Genomic DNA, 24021 nt, shown 5'->3' with positions numbered 1-24021 from the left:
GGTTTTTTAGGGTTTTAGGGTTTAGAATACAATATACAATGAAAAAACAATTTTACCCTTTTTGAAAGGGCACCCCAATCTCAGCAAACATAGATTCCCATACTCGATGTCCATTTAATTCGATATTTTTATGTAGAAATATGTCATTCACGACCTTTATCATTTAATAACACACATATTTATGTATAACAAAACTCACATAACACCGTCGTCACATATCAATTTTGTGAAAGACCTGTATCATAACTGATTCCACTCATGAATAATCATTTCTTTTTACACCAAAAGTATTATTTTCGCTTCAAATATATCAGTCTTACCAATCATCTTACAGGAGACTTCTTCTTCATATATATATATATATATATATATATATATATATATATATATATATGTATGTATATGTATGTATGTATTTAATGTATCTTATTTGATCCTGTGAACTGTAAAGTGGTTGCATGAAAAGGGTGTTTCAACTTTCAAGCTCCCAAGAGTATGATTTTTATTTTTTTTTGTATTTCACTCTTATTAATTAATATATATAATATTATATTGAAACATATATAGTCGTTGAAATACCTTTTTGGTTTCAATGAGAAGAAATTATGAAAAGATATGATATCATATGCGCCTTGATCATATCTTGGCAATCGTGAATTACGCCTTTACAACTTAGTTATTCAGACAAATTCTATATCAATATTTGCCTTTCTTGACCAAGAGAATCGGGTCGATTCTTGGAATATTCGTCTACTCAGACTGAATAAATTTCCGAAAACTTCGATCGATCTTATAATCTTTAAAAAATAATAAGAAAAATCTCAAAATAATTTTATTTGTAGCATCCGCGAGCACCCCACTTAGAGCTCACAAGTATGTTATTGAACCTGACGACGACGACAAATCACAAATCAAAGCGTGTGTCGTATTTTCAAGAATATACAATTTAAACCCTGAGTTCTCTTTCCAACTTAGCTAAGATTGAAGTTAAAAGCCAAGCAATTGGATCAATGACCAGCGTTGTTCAGATAATTTTTTGAGATTTTGATCATTTATCTTATTAAATTTCAGTTTCAATAATGTGTATTCCGAAATTCTTGTCTAACTTATTTTCATCCGTAAAGCTGACGTGACACTGAACGATGCAAAGTCTTCATGGTTTGGTCGATACTGGGTGTGGGGGCAGTGCCCCACACCCAATCAACGGTCCAGATCATTTCATGGGGGGAGGAATTTTTTTTAAAAAAAAAAAAACCAAGGGCCAGAAAAATTCTGGCCCTTGATCTGCCCCTGCAGGCACTGCCTGCAGGGGCAGGGTCGAATTTTCCAGTCTTCATCGGTAAAGTGGGGATAATTCACAATGCACCAATAAAGTATTAGTTCTCAATGACACACACATCTTCAACCACAAAAATCAAGTCGATTTCAATTATTTTAATGATTCCACATTTGAAATGAAACGAATATGGAACAACGTGGAATAATGTAATCAATATGTGGTTTCCTTTAAAATAGGTCCAAATTAAATGTAACCTAAAACCATACAGATTGCATAGAAAATTAAAGATCGTGAATCATATTAAATAATTGTAAAATACAGCTATGCCAAAAAGGCAATATTCATCTCTTTGTGCCAATCAACAAATACCACGAATTAGTTTTTTGAATAAAAAAAATTGTGGGAAAATTGAGATATTTTTATTGTTATTTAAATTGTTTATTAATATTATTATTAATATTTCTTCCATGTTTTCAGTTATATTACTCTCTTTATGTCAATCAACAAAGTCAAAAATTAGAGTAAGACGGTCTTACGGATCGTATTTTGTGATACAGAACTCTTATTTGGTTCATCCATAGAAAAATATTACTTTTTATGATAAGAGTATTATTTTTTATTATGAATATCGGTAGAGTTGACCCGTATCAGAGATAAAGATTGGTGAGACTGTCTCACAAGAAATCTAATCATCAACATATCACGAATTAGTTTTTTGGATTTAAAAAATAGTGGGAAAATTGAGATATTTTTATTATTATTGAAATTCTTTATTAATATTATTATTAATATTTCTTCCCCGTTTCAGTTATATAACTTATATTCATCTCTTTATGCCAATCAACAAATACCACGAATTAGTTTTTTTGGATAAAAGAAAGTAAAAACTTGTGTGAGATGGTCTCACGGGTCGTATTTTGTGAGACAGATCTCTCATTCAGGTCATCCATGAAAAAATATTATTTTTTATGCTAAGAGTATTACTTTGTTATTGTGAATATCGGTAGGTTGATCTGTCTCACAGATAAAGACTCGTGAGATCGTCTCATAAGAGACCTACTCTAAATAAATAGTGGAAAAATTGAGATATTTTTATTATTATTTAAATATTATTAATAATATTTCTTCCCCGTTTTCAGTTACATATCAAATGGAGTCGAGTTGCATTCGCCACCATTGGAAAAAGTTTAAGAACATCAAACTTCTTATATAAAATCTATAATATTTTAAAATCCTATATTTTGATAGATATTTTTTTAGTTTCTGGGTTTTAACAGTAATTTTTTATTTTCAAATAATATGAAATATTAGTGGAAAAAATATCGTGAAATATTAATGGTGCTCGTATGCTTGTGGTTTAAAACCGTAGGGTGAGGTTGATTTTCTCGATAACCGGGCAAGGCCGCAATCGGGCGAGGTTGGTTCAAACTTCAAATTCCAACCCTTTTGTCATTGGTTTTTTTCCAATGCAAATTTTATGTGCACGCATGCCTTGGATTCAATATGTTTATGTTTATGTGTGTGACTAATGTGCATAATTGTTAAGGTGAGCTATATCTACATATTTCTGTTTTTGAGTTAATACATATAGAATCACTGAGTTCGAGGTATAAAAGTAAAATGAATGTGGCTATTGAACATGTTATAAGATGTATTTGAAATTCGTAAAAAATTGGCAATCGTTACGAATAAGGTTTCTAATGTTGTTCTAAATCTCATTGCTACGCGGCTACTCATATCATTATCCATACATCATAGTTGAATGAGTTGCCATGATTTGTCAATTCAGCACATGTGTCACATACTGAATGAATAAGAATATTACACATACGAGTGATATGAACAAAACTTTTCTAAGCTACTAGCAACAACATTTGTGAGAAATCTTTTACGGTTTAGAAATATGTTAGTGCTAACTCATATCTATACGATGATTATCTTTGATGATAAATATAAAGCAAAATAAGTTACATTTCTCAACTTTGTTTATATATCAATTTTAGAATAAAAATCATATATTGAATATCAAGAAAGGATGATTTCATGCATGACTTCTCACCACATAAAGATTAATATATCCCTCTTCTTACTCCACACATATGGCGATTGGACCATCAATAAATTCATTGAAAACGCAAATAATTTATTTTTTTAAGTCACTAAATAATATCAGTAGGAATCAGAATCAAATTTTGGCTAACCAATCACGTACTATTATGTTTCATTATTATAATTATATTTTAAAAAATTGATATATAAATACATGAATAACTCTCTCGTGAGATGATCTCACAGATCTAAATTAGATTGGTTAACCGATCTATATCTGTAACGAAAAATAATTTTTTGAATGGTTTTTATAAATCGAGTCAAAATGAATATATATCTCATAAATTTGACCGTGAGACCATTTTATAATTGCTTTTGTGTATAAAATATTCAAATAACTAAAAAACAACTACTTCGATGACTGGCTAACTCCATAATACTCCAAGGGCTTCATATCTCATAATTTGAATGAGTGACATTTGCAATATTTTCGAAAAACAAAGAAAGAGACATAATAAATAATTAACTTCGAAAGGTCTCTTATGAGACGGTCTCACGAAGTTTTATATGTGAGACGAGTCAACCCTACCGATATTGACAAAAAAAATAATATGCTTAGTATAAAAAAGTAATAATTTTTCATGGATAATCTAAATAAGATATCTGTATCACAAAATACGACATGTGAGACCATCTCACACAAGTTTTTGCCTTAACCTCCGGGAGTATAATAGAATTTTCATTGGTGAATTACTAAGCATTCCTCGTTCTTCTTCGATCCTTCCGCCAATTATTTTGGAAAAGAAGAATCACATAATAAATAGCTTTTTTCCATTTTTTTTATTTAAAAAAACCACATAGATTACTAAAAAAATAATAATTAAAATACAAAAGTAATTTCATACACATTTTATATGTGCAAAAAACCGTCAAATATTTTTTTATAAAAAAAATTTCTATTCATGAAATAATAATTTTACCAAATAAATTAATTCGTTCGTTGGAAAATTATATTTTAAATTGTTTAATTGTTTTATTCCTCTCACTTGCAAACATTAATGGACCCGTAATATTTCCTGGACCACTCTATTTTATTCCCCAATTTTCGAGAGTGATTTTATATTATTCACGACCCAATTTAAGAGTATCATATTTGTCAATTTGTGACTTAATTTCAAAAAATTGAAGAATAATACAACATGATATATTTTGAAAATCAGATATGTTATTTTAAAAATCACTTATAAATTTAAAGATATTACAAATGGCAATTCTTTAAGTAAAATATTTAAAGGCAATTTAACTTGATTCCTAACACGGATATATGATACACTAAAATATTTTGAGTGGGTCTCATGTGAGACCGTCTCACGAATCTTAATCTTTGAGACGGGTCAACCATACCGATATTCACTATAAAAAGTAATACTCTTAACATAAAAAATAATATTTTTTCATGAATGACCCAAATAAGAAATATGTCTCACAAATATTACCCGTGAAACCGTCTCACACAAGTTTTTGTCAAATATTTTTTCTTTATTCCAATATCAGTAATCACGTGAGTTTCTCGAATTTTTGTGAAAGTTGACATATATATTGATGATCCAAGAAGTAAAATTTGACCATATCATAAAAAAATACTTTCGATTTAGTGTTGAATAATCCAAATAGGGACATAGTACGGTGTAAAGAAATTTTGTCTGTAAGACGAGTCAATCCTATTGATATTCACAATAAAAAATAATATTATTAGAATAAAAAGTAATATTTTTTCGTAAATGACCAAAATAAAATATTAATTTTACAAAATATGATTCGTGAAATTATCTTACAAGTTTTTTGTTTTAGAGACAACTAACTGACCATGTCTAGTTGATATTATATCACAATTAATAGAAAAAGTACTTTTAGATTCGGTAGTTGATACGTCCTTGTAACTTTGGAAACCAATAAGATTGCATTATTTTTTTTTCTTATTATTAATTTCGCATTTAATTAAACACTTGGTTTACAGGTTGTATCGGGAATTAGTCAAATACAAACATTCATATATTTAATTTAAGGTTAAGTCCATATGTGAGACATATTTACCAATCATTTTTAGAATAAAAAATTATAATTTTTGGTATAAAAATTAAAAAATTCATAAAATCGAGTCGGGTTTGAGATCTGTCTCACAAAATTGACTCATAAGACGATCTCATAAGATTTTGTGTTGAATTATTCACCAATTAATTTATTTACCATTTTCAATGTATACGTCGAAATTGAATTCTGTGTGTGTATATATATATATATATATAGTAAAATAATAAATGGCTTTAATTAATAAAAATAAAATTAAATTTCCACCACGACGTTGAGTTTGGACCGTAGGAAGGCTTATCCTCTGCATAAGATATGTGGGGGCTTCAAATTTACACTTTTCAACTATATATTTCTCTTTATAAGATAATGTTTACATCACACACTTTATAATATTATTGATCATGATAAAAAGCAACAACATCAAATCACAAAATCTTTGTGACCTAAAACACTAAATCAACCACAAATAAAAATATATTGTGTGTATATATATATATATATATATATATATATATATATATATATATATATATATATATATATATATAATGTAGAAAAATTTGTAAACACGTGTAATAAGTGTTGACGTGACATAAAAAATGTAGAAAAAAATACATAATCATGTCAGTATTTTCATGTATAATGCCAGTATTATGATGAAAAATGAATAAAACAAAAAAAAAATGTAAGTTTGTGAGCTATGATTGTAAATCGACGGACAACATAAAAAAAAACACATACAAATTATATAACCAGAATCAGAGCATAGTTTGTGATACAGATATCTTATGATCGTATACAAATCAGATCTCTTATTTGGATCATTCATCAAAAAATATTATTTTTTATGCTTAAAATATTACTTCTTATTATGATTATCGATAGAGTTGACTCATCTCACATATAAAGATTCGTGAGATCGTCTCATAAGAAATTTAATCATAACATAATTGTACATAAATCTCTGTGTAATGTTTAATTTTCTGCAAAAGAAAAAAGTGTAAAAAGGTATTGGGTGTGTGAAAGCTATACATGATCCTAAATGGTAAAATTGAAATTCCCACTTTCCCATTGTCATATCAAGCTGTTGTACTATCCTATCATTATTACAATTGATAGGTATATATGCATTGCATGTAAATATTTTATTAATTATTATTATTACATATTTGGACTTATTATTCATTAATAATATTTTATTTGGATATTCATTGGAAAACTAAGATGAGATAATGGAAACCATAAAATACCCATCTCACATTCTTGTCGGGCCGGAGATGAGGGACACCTAAGGTGAGCGATTTCACCTTTTTGAGCAATAAAAACATATATCATTTTTTGGGTTTAATAATTGTTCGGGATGAATAGATAAATCGAAATTTGATATGGAGCTGTTGTACCATTAAAATATTCGAGTTGTATCTTTACCATTAGGTATAACTTTTAGAAAAACGACAAGCGTTCGATACTACGTCGTTTATCAATTTTTATTTTATTAATAATCAGATTTTCTACTTTGAATTAGTTTTTTGTGTGTAATGTATTATAATAGTAACATTTGTGTAAAAAAAAGGTGTTTTTATTAAAATTAAGTAATCAAAAGTGGTTTTTTTCCCTGAAATTTTTGATAATCAATAAAAATAACTATTTCAGTGGAAGTAAATTTTTTGATTGCTTTTTTAATGCACGCCCCTTTATGATAAATTTTTTTAAAAAAAGTTAACGTTATATGATTATTTTATGAAATAAATCACAATATCGAGATAATTATTTAATATCATTTTTTATTTGAAAATATATAATTTTTTTTAATCTATTAGGATATGGTAGATAATAAATAAATAATGTAAATGCTTGGAAAAGAAAAACTATAAATTCACATTTAAAAGGCAATGTGATTTCCAGTTTTCCACATGTGTGCAGTAATGTCTCCATGATTTTCGGCTTACATGACAATAATAATGGGAAAAATTAGGCATCTAAATAACTAAACCCGTTACCAAAACGTTGGGAAATTTTAATTTTCAATTATTGAATTTCATGAATTAATTAAAAATTCTCGTTTTCTATTTTCAAATTATATAAATATTTTATATTATATCTATACTATTATACTTATGTAAATAATATGTCGTATATAAGACATCATATTTTATTTTCCAAATTATACTTATACCGACATTTTTCCCAATATTATCATTGTTTTTATTTTCAATATTATCGCTATCAAATTGCGCTATAATTTCTCACTAACTTCTATCAATTTTATTAAATTAAATATTTAATCAATTTTAATTTTTTAATATAAAGCATGGTTATAATTTTACACACACGTTTGTATATAGTTTATTGGTATATATATTATTAAACTCGAGTACATTTTATTAACTAATTTTGGTATGTCAATACTACATCAAAGTTTTTCATACGATTTTAACCTTCACGATATTTGTTAGCTAATTTAGTTGTTGTGTATTTGTTAGTATTTTGTACATATCTCTCTATCTTTTTGAGAAAAACTTTTTTCAATTTTTCTCAAACTCATGTCTAAATTATTTAAAAGTTCAAATTATATCAATAAATCTCGTATAATCTAGAGTGCGTTTCATGTGAGATCGTTTCACGGATCTTAATCTGTGAGACGAGTCAACACTACCAATATTCACAATAAAAAGCATTACTCTTAGCATAATAAGTAATATTTGTTCATTGATGATCAAAATAAGAGATTTGTCTCACAAATATGACCTGTGAGACCGTCTCACACAAGTTTATATAAGTATCACGTCTTAGTAAAATATTTTTTTTTTGTACAAAAAATTATCTTACATAAAAACTTTAAATTTTAATATGACATCCATTACATGTCACGTAACACTGATATCTATAATGCCACGTTGATTCGTGAGATAAAGACCGATTAGGTCATGATCTATAATTTACTCATGAATTTAAAAGTTTTAATTTTTTAGTTAAATAATTATATGCAATACAAAATTCGGATACTAAAATAAATGATTTATATAAGCAAGGATATAAAATAGGCAAAAGGATATAAAATAGGTAAAAACTTGTGTGAGACGGTCTCACGAGTCAAATTTTGTGAGACGGATCTTTATTTGGGTAATCCATGAAATAATATTGCTTTTTATGGTGAATATAGGTAGGGTTGATCCGTCTCACAGATTGAGATCCGTGAGACGGTCTCACATGAGACCTACTCAATAAAATAATATCATTTAGTTATTTGGTGAGAATCTCTAGCTCCTTAAAACACCACTTTAATAATAATAATAATAATAATAATAATAATAATATATATATATTTCCATCTTTCTTTTTCAAATTTTTCATTTTTTGACTGATTGTTCATTTAATAATTTTTTATTTTAATATCATAAAAAATTTTGAATTCTATAATTGATTTTGTGATTTTTAATTTATGATTTATACAAATTAATGTTATTTAATAATAATAAAAAATGATCCAAAAAAATGTCGTTTAGTTCTTAATAATTGAATAGACTCGCAACAACCATGATTTTTTAAATTCTTTTTAGCATTTTCAATTAATATGTAATTTATGATATTTTTATACAAAACTATATCCACACAATGCTAAATAATGTTCTTTTCACATTTATATTATCAATTAAAAAACAAGGTTACATATTAATCAATTGATGTATTTTAAAAAATTTACAAACATGCATACAAACCCACATATATACACATGTAAGGATGAATTGATTTAAATTTGAAATAAGTAAATTTATTTATTAATATAAATATTGAAAAACCATTTCAAACTGAATATGTTATATATGTCACAAAAATCTATAAAAAAACTTGCAAAAAAATCTATATGAATCCACATAAATCTGTTTATAAATATGTGAGATTATATAAATGTCAATAAAAATATATCAAATCCATAAAACTTTATCATTTGAAAAAATCATGAAAAGTTATCAAAACTCTGAATTGAATACACTTAATTTAGAGTGTGTGTAATATTAAAAGATTTCTGATTCCGAATATTATTCCTAATTATAATAAGCAAATTTCTTTCCTATTTGATGATGATAAAATTTAAATTTAGTTTTTTTTAAAGCAAATTTAGAATTTAATTTAAATTAAATTTAAATATTATAAAAAGCACATAAATTGTGCACAAAATAGATAAGTAAAAAATCTTCTCTCTCTGTTACGACAATGGTTGCTGGGATGAATACGGACACAACTAATTCACAGCCTGTGTTGAATCTCTCCACGCCCATGCCTACGCTAAAATATTATGCATTCCCCATTTTTATTATAATTATGACATGATAATCTTGAAACCACCAATAATTAGGCAGAAAAATAATTGATCAGCATCGCTTTTAAAAAGGTAATCTTTGCACAATTATGCTCTTGTGCGTGCAATATTTACTACCTCTATTCTTGGCCAAAAGTCAAAACCCATTTTTCATATAAGAAAAAGATTATTGGGTTGCTTCCATTTTAGATAAATTATTTATTGCAAATCTTGATTAGTGTTCGGATTGTGAAAAGTGGGTTCTTTTTTATTTCCTCAGTGCTGCAGTGTTCATATTTTCAACAGCTTGTTGCTCAAGTGGGGGTGGAGTCTTGGACTTTGTGTGGAAATTGACTTTGGATGGTGTTGCCTTTGGAGGGTACAAAAAGGGTGCGAGCTTTTTGTGAAAAGAGCAGCAAATTGCAGAAAACACAAACCTATACATACACACGTACGTACGTACATATCTGTATCTATCTATCTATCTATCTATCTGCATACATACAAACTGTATAGGCATCTGTATCGCCTGTTGCAATTCTGCGCTGCGCCGCTCCCGCTCGTGCACCGTCGATATCCCCGAGAACCCATCTCTGTGATTCACAGATCTCGTGACCCATTAATGAAGATCAAGATTTGGTTGGTTGTTTATTGTCAACATTGATTCTTATTTAAACCAAAGATCGGATTTTTACCTTTGCTTCAGTTTCAAGGGAAGGAGGTTTTTGTGATGTAGCTGGGATTTGCTGTTTGCTTTTGAAGGGATTTAAGGTACATCATAATCATTTCAAATACTTTCGGCCTTTGGGTTACTGGCATTATTTTATATTTTTCGTGTGTTTTGGGATCGAAAATTATCTTGATTTGCCTCTGGGTCTCTCTGTTTTCAATTGGTGTTGCATTATTTAATACTTCTATAATGTGTTGTGTGAGTATGTTATCTTGATTTAATTTCTTCTGGCGAGGAGTTTTGGGTATCTAATGTATGGGCATGCTGTGGGTTTATCCCTTGTTTAGGGAGCAAAACTTTGTTAATTTCGGTTTTTGGATTCGTGTAAAAAGCTTGACTGTGTAAATTTCTCTGTTGAATTTGAAACAGGGACTGATTTGAGGTATCTACTGTTTTGATGTGGAATTCTGATGCAAAGTGCATTTCAAGAAATGCCGAGTGTCGTTGAAGGAGAAGAGGTTTTCTTTGATACGAAAGATCGATTGACGGCCGACGAGTTTTTCATTGTGAACGAAGATTCGGTTTGTAGACACATGGAGTATGGTATTTGGTTGAACAAGCCACTTAGTGTCAAGGAAAGAAGGGAAATTTTTTTGAGCAAATTCTTTGAGGATTCAACTTCTGGTGGGTTTGAAAGAATAGAAATGGAAAGGGCTGTAAAATCTAGTGGATCATCTAGTGCCAGTGTGGATGAAACTTTTTTACGTGAGAGACGGCAATCTAATAGCGAAGCATGTAGCTCTGTTGATTATTCGGATCAGGATTGGTTGGACGACATATGCATCAATCGGGAGCCAGAGATTGACGGAGGTCATGGAAATGGTCGGGTCTCTGTTGGTGAAAGCCTCGATGCGGACAAGAAAAACAAGAATGTGACTAGATGGTGGAAACACTTGGTGGGGAAGATGAAAAGGCAAAGATCCCATATTCCGGCTTGCAACATGGGGAAGATGACTCAAATGAGGACGGAACAGAGTAGGAAGAAGTGTACGGAATGTTCCGCAGTCTATACCGGACAACAAATCAATGCTCATAATGGCCTTATTTGGACTATGAAGTTTAGTTCCGATGGCCAATTTCTTGCTAGTGGCGGTGAAGATGGTGTTATCTGCATATGGCGTGTGAGCATGGTGGATTCCTCTTGCGAGACTGTGAAATGCAATTTTGGCCTCCAAGGATCGATGGATAAGTCTGGTCCTCAAAGAAAAATAGTGTGCCACGCTCCTGTCATCCCTGAAAAGATATTCCATATCGAGGAAGAGCCATTGCAGAAGTGGAAGGGACATTCTGGCGAAATTTTGGATCTTGCATGGTCCTCTTCTAATGTTAGTCAAGCTAGCTAAACTTAAGCTATAGCTATCCCATTTAACCTTGTATATATCTGAATTCTGTTTTATATTTTTGGTTGCAGCATCTTCTATCAGCATCCACAGATGAAACCGCGCGTTTATGGCAAGTAGGATCGGACAAATGTCTTGGTGTTTTCCATCACTGCAACTATGGTGAGCATCAGAAAACTTACCGATGATTCTTTGGCATTTGTAAATGTTTTGTGTCGTTCACAAAATAAAAAAGAAACTAAACTTATCTTGGTTTTCCTGTGGATTCAGTAACGTGTGTTCAATTCAATCCCGTGGACGAGAATTACTTCATCAGTGGCTCCATTGATGGTAAAGTTCGAATTTGGGGAGTCCACAAGAAGAGAGTAGAGGAATGGGCGAACATTCGAGATTTAGTGACAGCAGTATGCTACCAGCCAAATGGAAAAGTATGATTTACAATGATATTGTTACTGAGTTGAAACCGATTCTACCAACTATGAAATTTCTTAGTATCTTTCCCATTTCAAATATTCCCAGGGTTTTGTTGTTGGTTCCGTTTCCGGCACCTGTCATTTCTTTGAAAGATCAGGTGCACATTTCCTCCCTGTTAATAGATTTTTGCATAATGTTGCAATATGCTGTTACGAGAAGATTTTAAACCTGATTTTTGTCGTTTTACAGAAGCCGAACTACTGCTAAAAGCAATGATAAACTTTCGGGGAAAGAAGTCATCTGGCAACAAAATTACTGGCATTAAGGTATACAACATTCCCAAACTGCTGAAATTGTAGTACTTAATACTTTATCCTTGTCAAGCGTAGATGAAGTCTAAATAGAATTTTGTCTCTTCCAGTTTCTTAAGGACAACACTCAAAGGGTGATGATAACGGCTGAGGATTCGAAAATCCGAGTACTTGATGGGCTAGAGGTTGTCTGCAAATACAGAGGTGCACAAATGAATTGATTCTAGTTCTCCAAACAATACCAGTCAAGATTTGTTAGTTTACCTTTCTGAACCTGTTTTCCACAAACAGGTCTAGCAAAATCAGGTTGTCAAATGTCGGCTTCGTTTACTTCAAACGGAAGGCACATTGTATCAGTTGGCGACGATTCTCGTGTTTACCTGTGGAACTATGATGATCCATCCATCCAAAAAACAAAACACACCAAATCTATACGTTCTTGCGAGCACTTCTTCATTGAGGGTGTGTCACTAGCAACACCTTGGACAGATTTAGATATGGACTGCAATATGTTTCCGTTGCACAACTGTCTAGAGGCCTCGCCAAGGGCCTGGGATTTGGAACGCTTCACCCTACCAAACTGGTTTTCAATGGACAGTTCCTCTAGGGGTTCTGCCACATGGCCGGAAGAGAAACTTCCTTTATGGGATTCACCATCTTCAGAAAATGATTGTCATCCCTGTAAAGAATGTGGCGGTCATTTTCATCAAAAACTGCAGCACAAGAACAACTCCAGAATTGCATCAGCTACGTGGGGCCTCGTGTTCGTGACTGCTGGTTGGGATGGAACAATCAGAACGTTTCATAATTATGGATTGCCTGTTCAAAATTAGAATGCCAAGTTATGTACATTGTTTGCTCGACGGAGTTGTAACACAGCAGACATGTTTGCATTCAAGCTTCAAAAGCACGGTGCCTGCTTCCACGTTGGAAATTTGTTGAAGGAGATGACTGAGTTTGGTTTCTATTTCAGCAAGAATTTCAAGAATCTCGGCTTTCATTCAATGCCATAGTAAATCTGTTAGTCTTAGTTTAGGTCAGCAACAAACTATTGTGTATGTGGTTCAATTCATAGATTCAACAAATCACAAATTCTTTCTGAGTGTAAATTACATCATTTGCAAAAATGACAGCTCCCCTGTTAAAGTTAACAAGCAGATATAAATGGTTCTTGGTTTGTTGTACATGTATGATTTAACCACAGAGAAATAGAGCACAAGCAGACGGGTCAACCATTTGATATTCACAATAAAAATTAATATTCGTAGCATAAAAAGTAATATTTTTTCATAAATGACTCAAATAAGAGATCCGTCTCACAAACACGATCCGTGAGATCGTCTCACACAAGTTGTTGTCATCCTAAAAATTCATCTAATTGTTCACTTCCATCCTCGCATTTGAGGTCCAAAAAAATCTTAAACCTTCACGTATCTACTTATTATTGTTATATATTTTTATTACATATAAATATACCAATTGAATTTATTACATATAAATATACCAATTTCAATTGCGAATTTCATATTTGTCTTTCCCCGTCTATTTATTTAGTTTAGTAAATTGTTTCCTAATATAAGTTAATTTGTAATTTGTTTATCTTAAATAACTAACGACTGCCAATTTACTTACATACAAATATATCATTTTCAATTATGAATTTTCATGTTTGTTCTTCTCTATTTAGTTTAGCAATTTGTTTTCTTGTATAAGTTAACTTATAATTTCTTTGTTTATCTTAAATAACTAATTATTAAAATATGAACATTAATATTTATCGAATATATTGAATTTTTTCCTACTTTTCCCTTCGTTACACATGGCTTCTTCATGTTTTTTCAGAGTTCGGTTAATTAATCAGTAAAATATATTTGTCACTTTTCACAAAAATTGAAGATTACATCTCAGTTTCAAGGATTTATTTTGATGGTTTTTTTGAGCTCCCACCATCCAAAATATATATTAATCTATATTTATTTTAGTTTTATTACATTAATTTTTTAACGTCTTGGATTTTTCAGAGTTTCATTTTATTTAATGATTATCTATTTTTCTCCTTCTATTATTTTTTTACTTAATTATTTGACACTACATTGGTTTCATTGATTTAATTAATTTAATTTATTTATGGTTCTTGTTTTGTTTTCATTTTTTTCTTAATATTTTTTACGGTTTGGTTAATACTTATCATTTTCACAAAATTATGCTAGACTATATTAGTCTCCAAGAATTTATTTTGATAGTTATTTTGAGATTTATTATGAGCATTAATATTCATTGAATACATTGGATTTATCCTATTTTTCTCCCATTTGTGATTCTACATGGCATCTTCTTGTCTTTTTTTTTTTAAAGTTTGGTTAATTAATTAATAAAATATATTTGTCACTTTTTACAAAATTTGAAGATTACATAAAGTTTATTACATTAATTTGTTTAACGCATTAGATCTTTTATGATTTCATTTTATTTTATTGATTATCTATTTTCCTTTTTCTATGAGTTTTTTTACTTAATTATTCGACGCTACGTTGGTCTCTGTAATTTAATTAGTTAAATTTATCAATAGTTCGTGTTTTGTTTTCATTTCTTTTTCTTAATTATTTTTTACACCTCGGTTAATCTATATAATATACTTATCATATTCACAAAATTATGATATTATATTAGTTTCCAATAATTTAACTTAAAAACAAGTTTAGTGATTTTATTTTAATATTATTATTATAATAATTTAATTAATTAAGATAATTTTATTTGACAATTGTTTGTCTATGTGTAATCCATTAAACACATTGTGGTTTTAGTTTTGGTAGAATTCACTATTTTGTTATTTTTATTTTTATTATTTTCCATTGTGACTGCAGGTGGTTGAAAATTAGAAAAATCACAATTGATATATAACTTAATACCAAGCTTAGCGGCTTTATTTTAACATTATTATGATAATTTAGTTAATTAAAATAATTTTATTTGACAATCTTCTGCTTTTGTGTAATCCATTTAAATACATTTGTGGTTTTGTTCACTATTATCTATTTTTATTTTTTTCATTGTGAATTATATTTGGATGAAAAATATCTTTGCTAATTTGAGAGAACTGTCATTATATTATAATCACATGTGGATTGACAAATGACATATGAATAAGTGAATATATATGATTTATTGTCATGATATATTTTTATCTACTATATTTTGATATATTTATATTGATAAATACGCATAAACAAGATATTATTCAAACGAATTTAAACATTATCTAAATCTTATAACTATGTTTTTCATTATTAATCACCTAAAGTACACATGAACATTCATAATAAAAGTAAATATGGATAATTGAATATAAATTATAATTACCTATCTACAAAGAAAGAAATAAAAGTTTACCACTAATAAACGAACTTAATTGGAAGTTAGGAATTTCACCATAATCTTTACTAATTCCTTATTTAATTTTCCAATATCTCTCGAAAGACAAAAACTTGTGTGAGACAGGCTTACTGATCATATTTTGTGATACAGATATTTTATTTGGGTTATCTATAAAAAAATTATTACTTTTTATGCTAAGAATATTACTTTTTATTGTGAATGTCGGTAGAGCTGACCCGTCTAATAGATAAAGATTCGTAAGACCGTCTCACAAGAGACCTACTCCTCTTGAAAAGACCCTCACACTAGTCACTGCCAGAGATTAGGCTCGACTTCCCTAACCCACAAAAAAGTTTCCTTGATCAACTTCTTTCCTTTAAGGCGATACAATATCAGCTAAAACCCACGTTTAAGTGAAGAATTATATTTTCAAATTGGTGAAGAAAAACAGCATAAATAGGAAGAAAATCATTATAAATAATGAATAAATAAAGATGAGATAATAAATATTTTCTAATCAATGATAAGGGATGTGCAATTGATCGGTTTAGTGATCAACCGATCCGAATTACTAAAAGTGATTACATTGAATTTAGTTTACCAAACGGAATAGATTATTTTTTTTCAAAAAAAGAGCCGAATAAAACAAAATAATTTAAAATCGATTATTTCGATTGATTAACCGAGTAATTGATATTTTTGTATTAAAAAAATTAACAATATATAAGAATACAATAAATATTTTTTTAGAAAATAATGACATATTTATCTTTTAGTACAATTTGTCTAAGAAATTAATCACGAAAATGTATAATCATATTCAAACTATCATACTGATGTAATAACAGATAAATATAAAAAACATTCTTGAAAAGGTTCCAAATACCAATTTTAGTAAAAAAAAATCGACACCGAGACAATTAAATATATATTTCTCCAAAAAAAAACTGACTGACTGAACGAACCAACCGAACCAACTTCCAAATTAAATTGGTTTCAACAATTATTTTTTTTAATCGAAAAATTGATCACTCTTCCTGCTTCTTAAGGTAGTATATCAAATGATATAGCACCAAATATTGCAGAAGATTTGCCCTGTTATACATTGGTTTGTTTGTGTGACAGTAATCATAAGCACAGAATGGCAAGACGTACACTTACATCCAATATTTTTAATGCTTACCAAAGCTATTTATTGCACGTTTTCTTCGAAATAATTCTGTGCTTATAAGTTGATATTTGACAAACAATCTTGGGATACCCCTTTTTCATCTCAAGGTACTGAAAAACATTAAAGCAGAATTCTACAAAGTTGATCATTTCCTGAGAATCTGTCAATTCAGGCAGATCACATTTGGGCTTGTATCTCAGGAAAATCTATTCTATTTTGTTCTCTCATTCTTTACTAACAGGATACAAATTATTGATCCATTGTTTCTAAAGTTTATGGATACCAGAAAACGAATGTAAGAACATTTATTTGTTTGATTTATAGCTGTATTACTTGAGATACATTTTTATTATGTAATTTGATCTTCAGTATGGCAAGTCTCGAGAATTTTCATGAGTCTAGACTCTAGATGAATAAGTTTATGGAACAAGATTAATACCTCTCCAAAAAAATCAAACAATAATCTTAAGAATAATTTAATTCACGAATTGAGAATAGCTCTTGTTGTCCCACTATTGTTTTACCACACAATAAATCACCTAGCTAAACAAAGTCGAAGAATCGGAGGCTAGACTAGATTTGTGAAGGGCTTCATTCTTGTGCTCTAAATGGACTAGATTAGTTATTAAGACCTCTGAAGTGAGAATGCAATCAATCAAACTCTGACTCTATATTCCTGTTTCTTGTTAGCAGGGACGACACACACAAAAAGAAGTGGCAGAGGCTGAAATTATCTACTGCAGGAAAGACCAGTAGATCTAAGTTCCTTGAACCAAAATTGGTGCTGCTTATCCTTCTAATTGCCACTATTCTCATCCTTCTTTCTTCTCCAACAGTTTGTCATCACAAGACTTTATCTCGCACACTTTCCCAGTAAGTCTTTCATTCATACTTACTGAAAGCCCCCGAGATGTATATCTAAGCCCAAGGCATAACGAAACTCGGCCCTTGTACTTAGCCTCTACCAAACACGTGAACTTTTAATTAAACAAGCTCTTTGGTGTTCCTCGTCATTTATTTTTTATTGAAAAAGATTAGTCTAGGCCAACAGTTTTTATCAGCGATTCATTTAGATATGTAACTTCATCACAATTTTCTATTTCAATCAGGAAACTTGCATAGAAACATGTTTTGTTTTCATTACATCAAAATCCTGGTTCCACCCAGCACCGATTATGGATTCTTACAGTATTTATAGTTTGCAGTCTGATACAACATTTTAAGAAACAACTGTCAGTTTTTCTAAATGGACAAATATAATGCAAGCCAGTCCTTGTGAACAGGTGGATATGGGGTGGGCCAGATCCTCGCTACATATCAGAGTTAGATATCAACTGGGAGGATATTTTGAAAGTGTTGGAGCAATTACCTGAAGATAGCAGAATCCAAGGACTTGGTCTTCTTAGTTTTAATGAGAACGAAATTCGCCGATGGAGACAGTTTATTCCCACTGCCAATCACACAGTTCTGCACCTGCAACCTGCTGGGGAAAACGTTACATGGGAGTCCTTGTACCCTGAATGGATCGATGAAGGACAAGAAATTGATGTTCCAGATTGCCCTTCTCTACCAAAACTCGTAGTTCCAAGACAACGACTTGACCTCATTGCTGTTAAACTTCCGGGTAGAAATGATGCAAATTGGTCTAGAGATGTTGCTCGACTGCACATACAGATCTCTGCTGCTGCTTTAGCTGTCTCTAGCAAAGGCAACTACCCCGTGCATTTTCTCTTTTTGTCGACCGGCTTTCCAGTGCCCAATCTGTTTACAGGAAAAGATCTTGTCGCACATGAAGGAACGTCATGGTTATACACACCAAAGCTGAATGGACTGAGAGAAAAGCTTCGGCTTCCAGTAGGATCATGTGAAATTGCTATACCTCCTGGAGCCATAGGTAAACTCAAACCAAGCTTTACTTATTTCTCAGTAAGCAAGACATATAGTATGATGTATATTATAAATGAAATTGAAATTTATGCGGTTCATAACAAGTGCTTGACAAGCTGCTAATGCAACCTCATGAAAACAGAACAAGATTACTCTGGCAAAAGGCAACGAGAGGCATATGCCACGATCTTGCATTCAGATCATATCTATGTTTGTGGGGCCATAGTTGCAGCTCAGAGCATCAGAATGGCAGGATCCAGCAAAGATCTTGTCATTCTCGTTGATGAGACAATCAGTGATCACCACAGAAGTGGTCTTGCATCGGCAGGCTGGCAAATTCGCACAATACAAAGAATAAGAAATCCTAGAGCAGAAAAGGACGCGTACAATGAGTGGAATTACAGCAAGTTCAGATTATGGCAGCTAACAGATTATGATAAGATAATTTTTATCGATGCTGATTTGCTTATTCTCAAAAACATTGATTTCTTGTTCAGACTGCCAGAAATTTCTGCGACAGGCAACGCTGGAACCCTCTTCAACTCAGGAGTAATGGTGATAGAACCATCAAATAAAACATTCATGCTTTTAATTGATCATATAAACGAAATAGAATCCTATAATGGTGGAGACCAGGGTTACTTGAATGAAATATTTACATGGTGGCACCGCATACCCAGGCACGTGAACTTCCTCAAACATTTCTGGGTTCATGATGATGAAGAAGCAAAGCAGAAAAAAACTCACCTCTTTGAGGCAGAACCACCTATTCTTTATGGTATTCACTACTTGGGTTATAAGCCATGGTTGTGCTACAAGGACTATGACTGCAACTGGAATGTTGAGATATTACAAGAATTTGCCAGTGATGTTGCCCATCAAAGGTGGTGGAAAGTGCATGATGCCATGTCTGAAAACCTGCAAGATTTTTGTCTATTGAGATCAAGACAGAAGGCACAGATAGAATGGGATAGACGGCAGGCAGAGAAAGGAAATTACTCCGATGGACATTGGAAGATCAAAATACAAGATACTCGAATGAAGAGATGTATTGATGATCACTGCAATTGGGAGGGAATGTTGCGGCATTGGGGGGAGATAAATTCGACTGATAGTGAATTCCAAGTTCCTACACCACCAGCAATGCAAATGGGCTCTGCAATTTTATGATTAGATCATTTTATCAACACATAAGTGACTATAGAAGCTGTTCGGCATCTGATCTTAGTAAATTCTACTGTGTGCTTCTTAAAACATCTTATACTTCAAAAAGAAAAGTTGATAACTGATAAACATGGCTGCGGCATATGATAACTATTGAGGCGAAACCAAACTTATTGTTAAAATAGTACTTCACATTAAGATATTTTTCAGCACAAACAAGATTAGAAGAATAGAATACTTGAGTATTTACTTCTTCAACATATCCAATACACAAAAACATTCATTAAGAAAGTTGAGAAATTAAGCCACAGGCTCGAGACTAAATTCCTGGAGCAATCAAGATTGTATAGCTGAAAGACTAAATTCCTTGAAAAATCTAAATTGCATATGTCCACAACTATTAATAATCTTTCACCGGTATCTAACTGCATTACAAGAGTCTATGATCTATTAAGTTGTTCCTAAACTTCTGAGCATGATTTTACGCACGAGTCGAGTTGGTACTCTTTAAAAGTAGGAGGGTGAGCTTCATAGGCTTCTGCTCTTACATGAGATGAGACGAAGAGATGTTTGCTAGTGCTGAGTTGGATAGTGGTTGATTGAATAAAGTGGCCAGAAGTGAGAAGCAGCCTCTTCAACATAAACCCACCCATTTCTTAAATGACAATGCTGCTTCTCTCTTTTTTAACTGAGATTCAGTCTGGAATTGTGGTGCTTTGCTCTTATAGAGTGTTTTATGGTACTTCAAGAAAAGAGTGCGATATTTGTATTTGTCTACAAAAATATTTCCTTTCTCCATGATTTCCACTACTTCATTCGCTCGAACAAAGAATCCACCTCTCACAAATGTGTAAAGTACAGCATCCAAGAGTTCCTGATCAAATCTCATTCCACTGGAAAAAGCAAAAGCTTTCATCTCACCCCATAATTCGGTCACCTCAATATATTTCCCACCTATAGCAGAATACCCAGTTACTAGAGAATGGAATGTATGTGCATTGGGGGAATGTCCTAAACTCATCATCTTCTTCAGAGCCTTCTCAGCATCTTGCATTAGCCGTTTCTTGCAGAAAAAGTGAATCACATTATTCCATTCGTGAACTCCAGATTCCACCATTTGCCCTTCCTTTATTTCCTGTAATAGCGTTCCCATTAAACCACTTTCTCTGACCTTAGTAGAACCTTTGACTAACTCATCAAATGTTCGATGACCACCTCTGGGTATTTTAGCCTCTTTCATTTCCTTGAACAGATGAAGGGCCTCTTCTGTATTCCTTTCAAGCACCTGGGACCGAATCATTGCCTCATAAGAACTGGCATCTAGCTGCACACCAGCCTTACGAGCATCTCTTATCAATGATGTTACTTCCCCCATTCGATTTTCTTTACAGTATGCTGTTAGAAGGGATCCATACACCGAGGAACTAGTTCTAATGCCAGCCAATCGCAATTCATCGAGAAGGTCATGCGCTTGATCTAGCCATCCAAGGGCAATGCACGAGTTGATAACAGTAACCAAAGCTGAATTATCAACAGACACGGGTGCATCTTCTCTCTCTGCCTTAATTAAAAAATCTGCCAAATCCTTAAGTTTACCAGCTTGTAAAAAAGCTTTAACTAACTTCGCATAAGTTTGTTCAGTAGGTCTGAGAATACCTTTTTCACTAGTAATTAATTCAACATGCTTTTGTAACTTGGCAATCAACATATTGAGAATGCCTTTCGTCTCAGCTTCAAGACTCAAAAATTTTCTGTCCCTTAAAAGATCTTCAAAAGATAAGAAATGGTGTCCAAGTAATACAGGTTTTTCAGCTTGATCAGATTTTATTTGATTCAAATCCCCATCAGAAGAATCTCGATGAGATTGCATACTGCCATTTTTACGAGTTTCAAATATCAAATTAGCCACACCAAGAGAATTTTGAGCTTTCTTTGCCTTTTGAAGCATCTCCAGTACCAAGCCTGATGCAGAATCTAGATCCCCAAATTTCAAGTGACAAGAAAGCAGGAAGTTGTAGAACTGCCGAATCTGAATATCAGTTACATTATGAGCTTCTTCAATATGTCTCTTAATCTTTTTGAGATCGTCTCTTCGACCATTTCTTTCATAAACATGTGCCATGACGATCAACAGTGTTGCATCAGGTTTCATATTTATCCGAGGCATCATCTCAAGTAGTTGTTCAGCTTTTCGAGTAGTGCCAAACAGAAGGGACCCCACCAAAGCAATGTTGAATGCGGTTACATTTGGTTTCATAGCAATCAATGGTCCATTAGTCTTTTTTCGAGGATCAATCCTATTGTCCTGAAACAAGTAACTTATTTCAAGAGTCAACTCAGCTGCCAGGTAAGCCCCAGATGATTTTTCTGCCATATAAGCTATAATCGCAGACCAAGCTGCCACAGGGGGGAAGTGTTCCATTTCAATCAGCTTTCTCAAAAGGATCGATGAAGGAACCGATAATCCACATTTAGCAAGACCCAAAGAGAGAAACATCAAAATCTCCCTGTCAAATAATGTGTGCTTGTTCTCTCCAAAAGCTTTCTCCACCAAACCATAAGCTCTTTCAACCCATTGAAGTTCTAAACTCTCAGTCAAACTTGAAATTAACTTGGTCACGGTAGATTTCCTGGCAAACCCTTCAACCCGCATGTGCTTCTCATGCAAGTCCCATGCATCATTAAGTCTTCGCTCAACAATTGCATTCTCCAACTCCTCATGAAGTTTACCCAAGTCACGAGCCTGGACTAAAACGGTCCCAGCGACAGTTGAAAAATGGCACGACAAATGCATCAAGCCATGATACATCTTTGAGTAGCTCGTTCGCCTGTATGAACAAGTAAAACACTTGTGCCCACTTCCTGCCTCCTTACCCCAAATAGAAATTCTTCCAATGAAACTAAGCAAAAACTTCGAGGAATAATTCGTTATTATGTGGCTTACTCCTCTTAGAATTGCCATTTCCTCAATCGGACTATTCGTCAAACACCATAAGTGCAACAAATGTATTATAATATAATTTATCACTGAAGATTGAATTTTTGAAAGAATCTTGATCGTTACTCGTCCTCGTCTGCCAAAACAACTGGCTGATTGTCGGAATCTGATGAAATCAAAGTTCACCAGGTAACGTAGGCCAAACTGAACAGTGAATTGGGCTGAAAGATTTAAAAAAAAAAATTATATATATATAGTTTTGATACATATATTTAATATATATATATATATACACACTGTTTTTTGAAATCAAAGTTGGGGTATTTAAAGTTTCAACTTCATAAGATATTTTTTGTAAATTAAGGATTTGTGCTCATTATATGCATTGATCTCATGCATAATTATCATGAAAAAATAATATTTTTTTTTTCATGAGTTAGTTTGAGTTAGAAATCTATATCACAAAATTGATCTTAAAATGATCTCACAAAAGTTTTTGGGTTACAAATTAAATATCAAACAATGTAACTTATAATAAAAAATTATTATTTTTAACAAATTTAATACGAAAACTTAATATTCGATGTTGGATTGAGACATCAAAGCTTTAGCCTAACTAAAGAGGTGTATGTCTCTTATGAGACGGTCTCATGAATCTTTATCTGTGAGACGAGTCAATTCTACCGATATGCACAATAAAAAGTAATACTCTAGCATAAAAAGTAATATTTTTTCATGGATGACCCAAATAAGAGATCTTTGTAACAAAATAAGACACGTGAAACCGTCTCACACAAGTTTTTATCACTCAAAAGAGTATTCGAACTCACTCAAACTCATGCAAAACCCAGTTTGGATTCGCGACAAACCCAGCTCGGTTCAAACAACTTGTTAATAGTTCAGCTCATTTAAAATTCTTAGCTATATAATCGGAAAAATTACCATCCACATGCTAGTAGTATATGTGAG

At 31.7% G+C, this 24021-nt stretch overlaps 3 protein-coding genes across 5 annotated transcripts; 2 read left to right on the top strand and 1 right to left on the bottom strand.

Moving 5' to 3' along the window:
* Positions 1-9787: 9787 nt before the first annotated feature.
* LOC140841723 (uncharacterized) lies at positions 9788-13704 on the top strand. Its single transcript, XM_073209362.1, has 9 exons — positions 9788-9812; positions 10008-10490; positions 10819-11774; positions 11861-11951; positions 12060-12217; positions 12309-12360; positions 12453-12529; positions 12625-12718; positions 12806-13704. Exons 3-9 carry the CDS (start codon positions 10860-10862, stop codon positions 13345-13347), a joined length of 1929 nt encoding a protein of 642 aa, XP_073065463.1. The 5' UTR covers positions 9788-9812; positions 10008-10490; positions 10819-10859; the 3' UTR covers positions 13348-13704.
* A 4534-nt stretch (positions 13705-18238) lies between these two features.
* Positions 18239-20120, top strand: LOC140840900 (UDP-glucuronate:xylan alpha-glucuronosyltransferase 1-like). The gene is made up of 3 exons (XM_073208052.1): positions 18239-18251; positions 18334-18957; positions 19093-20120. Exons 1-3 carry the CDS (start codon positions 18239-18241, stop codon positions 20118-20120), a joined length of 1665 nt encoding a protein of 554 aa, XP_073064153.1.
* LOC140841721 (pentatricopeptide repeat-containing protein At1g03100, mitochondrial) lies at positions 18795-23287 on the bottom strand. Of its 3 annotated transcripts, XM_073209359.1 has the most exons (5): positions 20663-23287; positions 19950-20106; positions 19698-19868; positions 19080-19279; positions 18795-18824 (listed from the first exon to the last, which is right to left on the bottom strand). In XM_073209359.1, exon 1 carries the CDS (start codon positions 23074-23076, stop codon positions 20749-20751), a length of 2328 nt encoding a protein of 775 aa, XP_073065460.1. In that variant the 5' UTR covers positions 23077-23287; the 3' UTR covers positions 18795-18824; positions 19080-19279; positions 19698-19868; positions 19950-20106; positions 20663-20748. The 3 variants fall into 3 exon arrangements, with proteins under 3 accessions (XP_073065460.1, XP_073065462.1, XP_073065461.1); XM_073209361.1 differs by lacking the exons at positions 18795-18824; positions 19698-19868; positions 19950-20106 and having other exon boundaries at positions 19202-19279; XM_073209360.1 differs by lacking the exons at positions 18795-18824; positions 19080-19279; positions 19698-19868; positions 19950-20106 and adding an exon at positions 20115-20472 and having other exon boundaries at positions 20530-23287.
* Between the last annotated feature and the right edge of the window lie 734 nt (positions 23288-24021).

The sequence above is a fragment of the Primulina eburnea genome, chromosome 9 (genome assembly GCF_022965805.1).
Source record: "Primulina eburnea isolate SZY01 chromosome 9, ASM2296580v1, whole genome shotgun sequence".
Lineage (NCBI taxonomy): Eukaryota > Viridiplantae > Streptophyta > Magnoliopsida > Lamiales > Gesneriaceae > Primulina > Primulina eburnea.
Note: the sequence above shows the minus strand (reverse complement) of the source record. Positions and strands in the feature narration are given on the sequence as shown.

Bases quoted from the DNA above. Each gene is read 5' to 3' on its own strand.
- LOC140841723 (XM_073209362.1), top strand. From the start codon at position 10,860: ATGCAAAGTGCATTTCAAGAAATGCCGAGTGTCGTTGAAGGAGAAGAG. The intron at 11,775-11,860 runs GTTAGTCAAGCT...TTTTGGTTGCAG, and splicing joins TTGCATGGTCCTCTTCTAAT to CATCTTCTATCAGCATCCAC. The intron at 12,218-12,308 runs GTATGATTTACA...AAATATTCCCAG, and splicing joins GCTACCAGCCAAATGGAAAA to GGTTTTGTTGTTGGTTCCGT.
- LOC140841721 (XM_073209359.1), bottom strand. From the start codon at position 23,076: ATGGCAATTCTAAGAGGAGTAAGCCACATAATAACGAATTATTCCTCG.
- LOC140840900 (XM_073208052.1), top strand. The intron at 18,958-19,092 runs GTAAACTCAAAC...TCATGAAAACAG, and splicing joins TATACCTCCTGGAGCCATAG to AACAAGATTACTCTGGCAAA.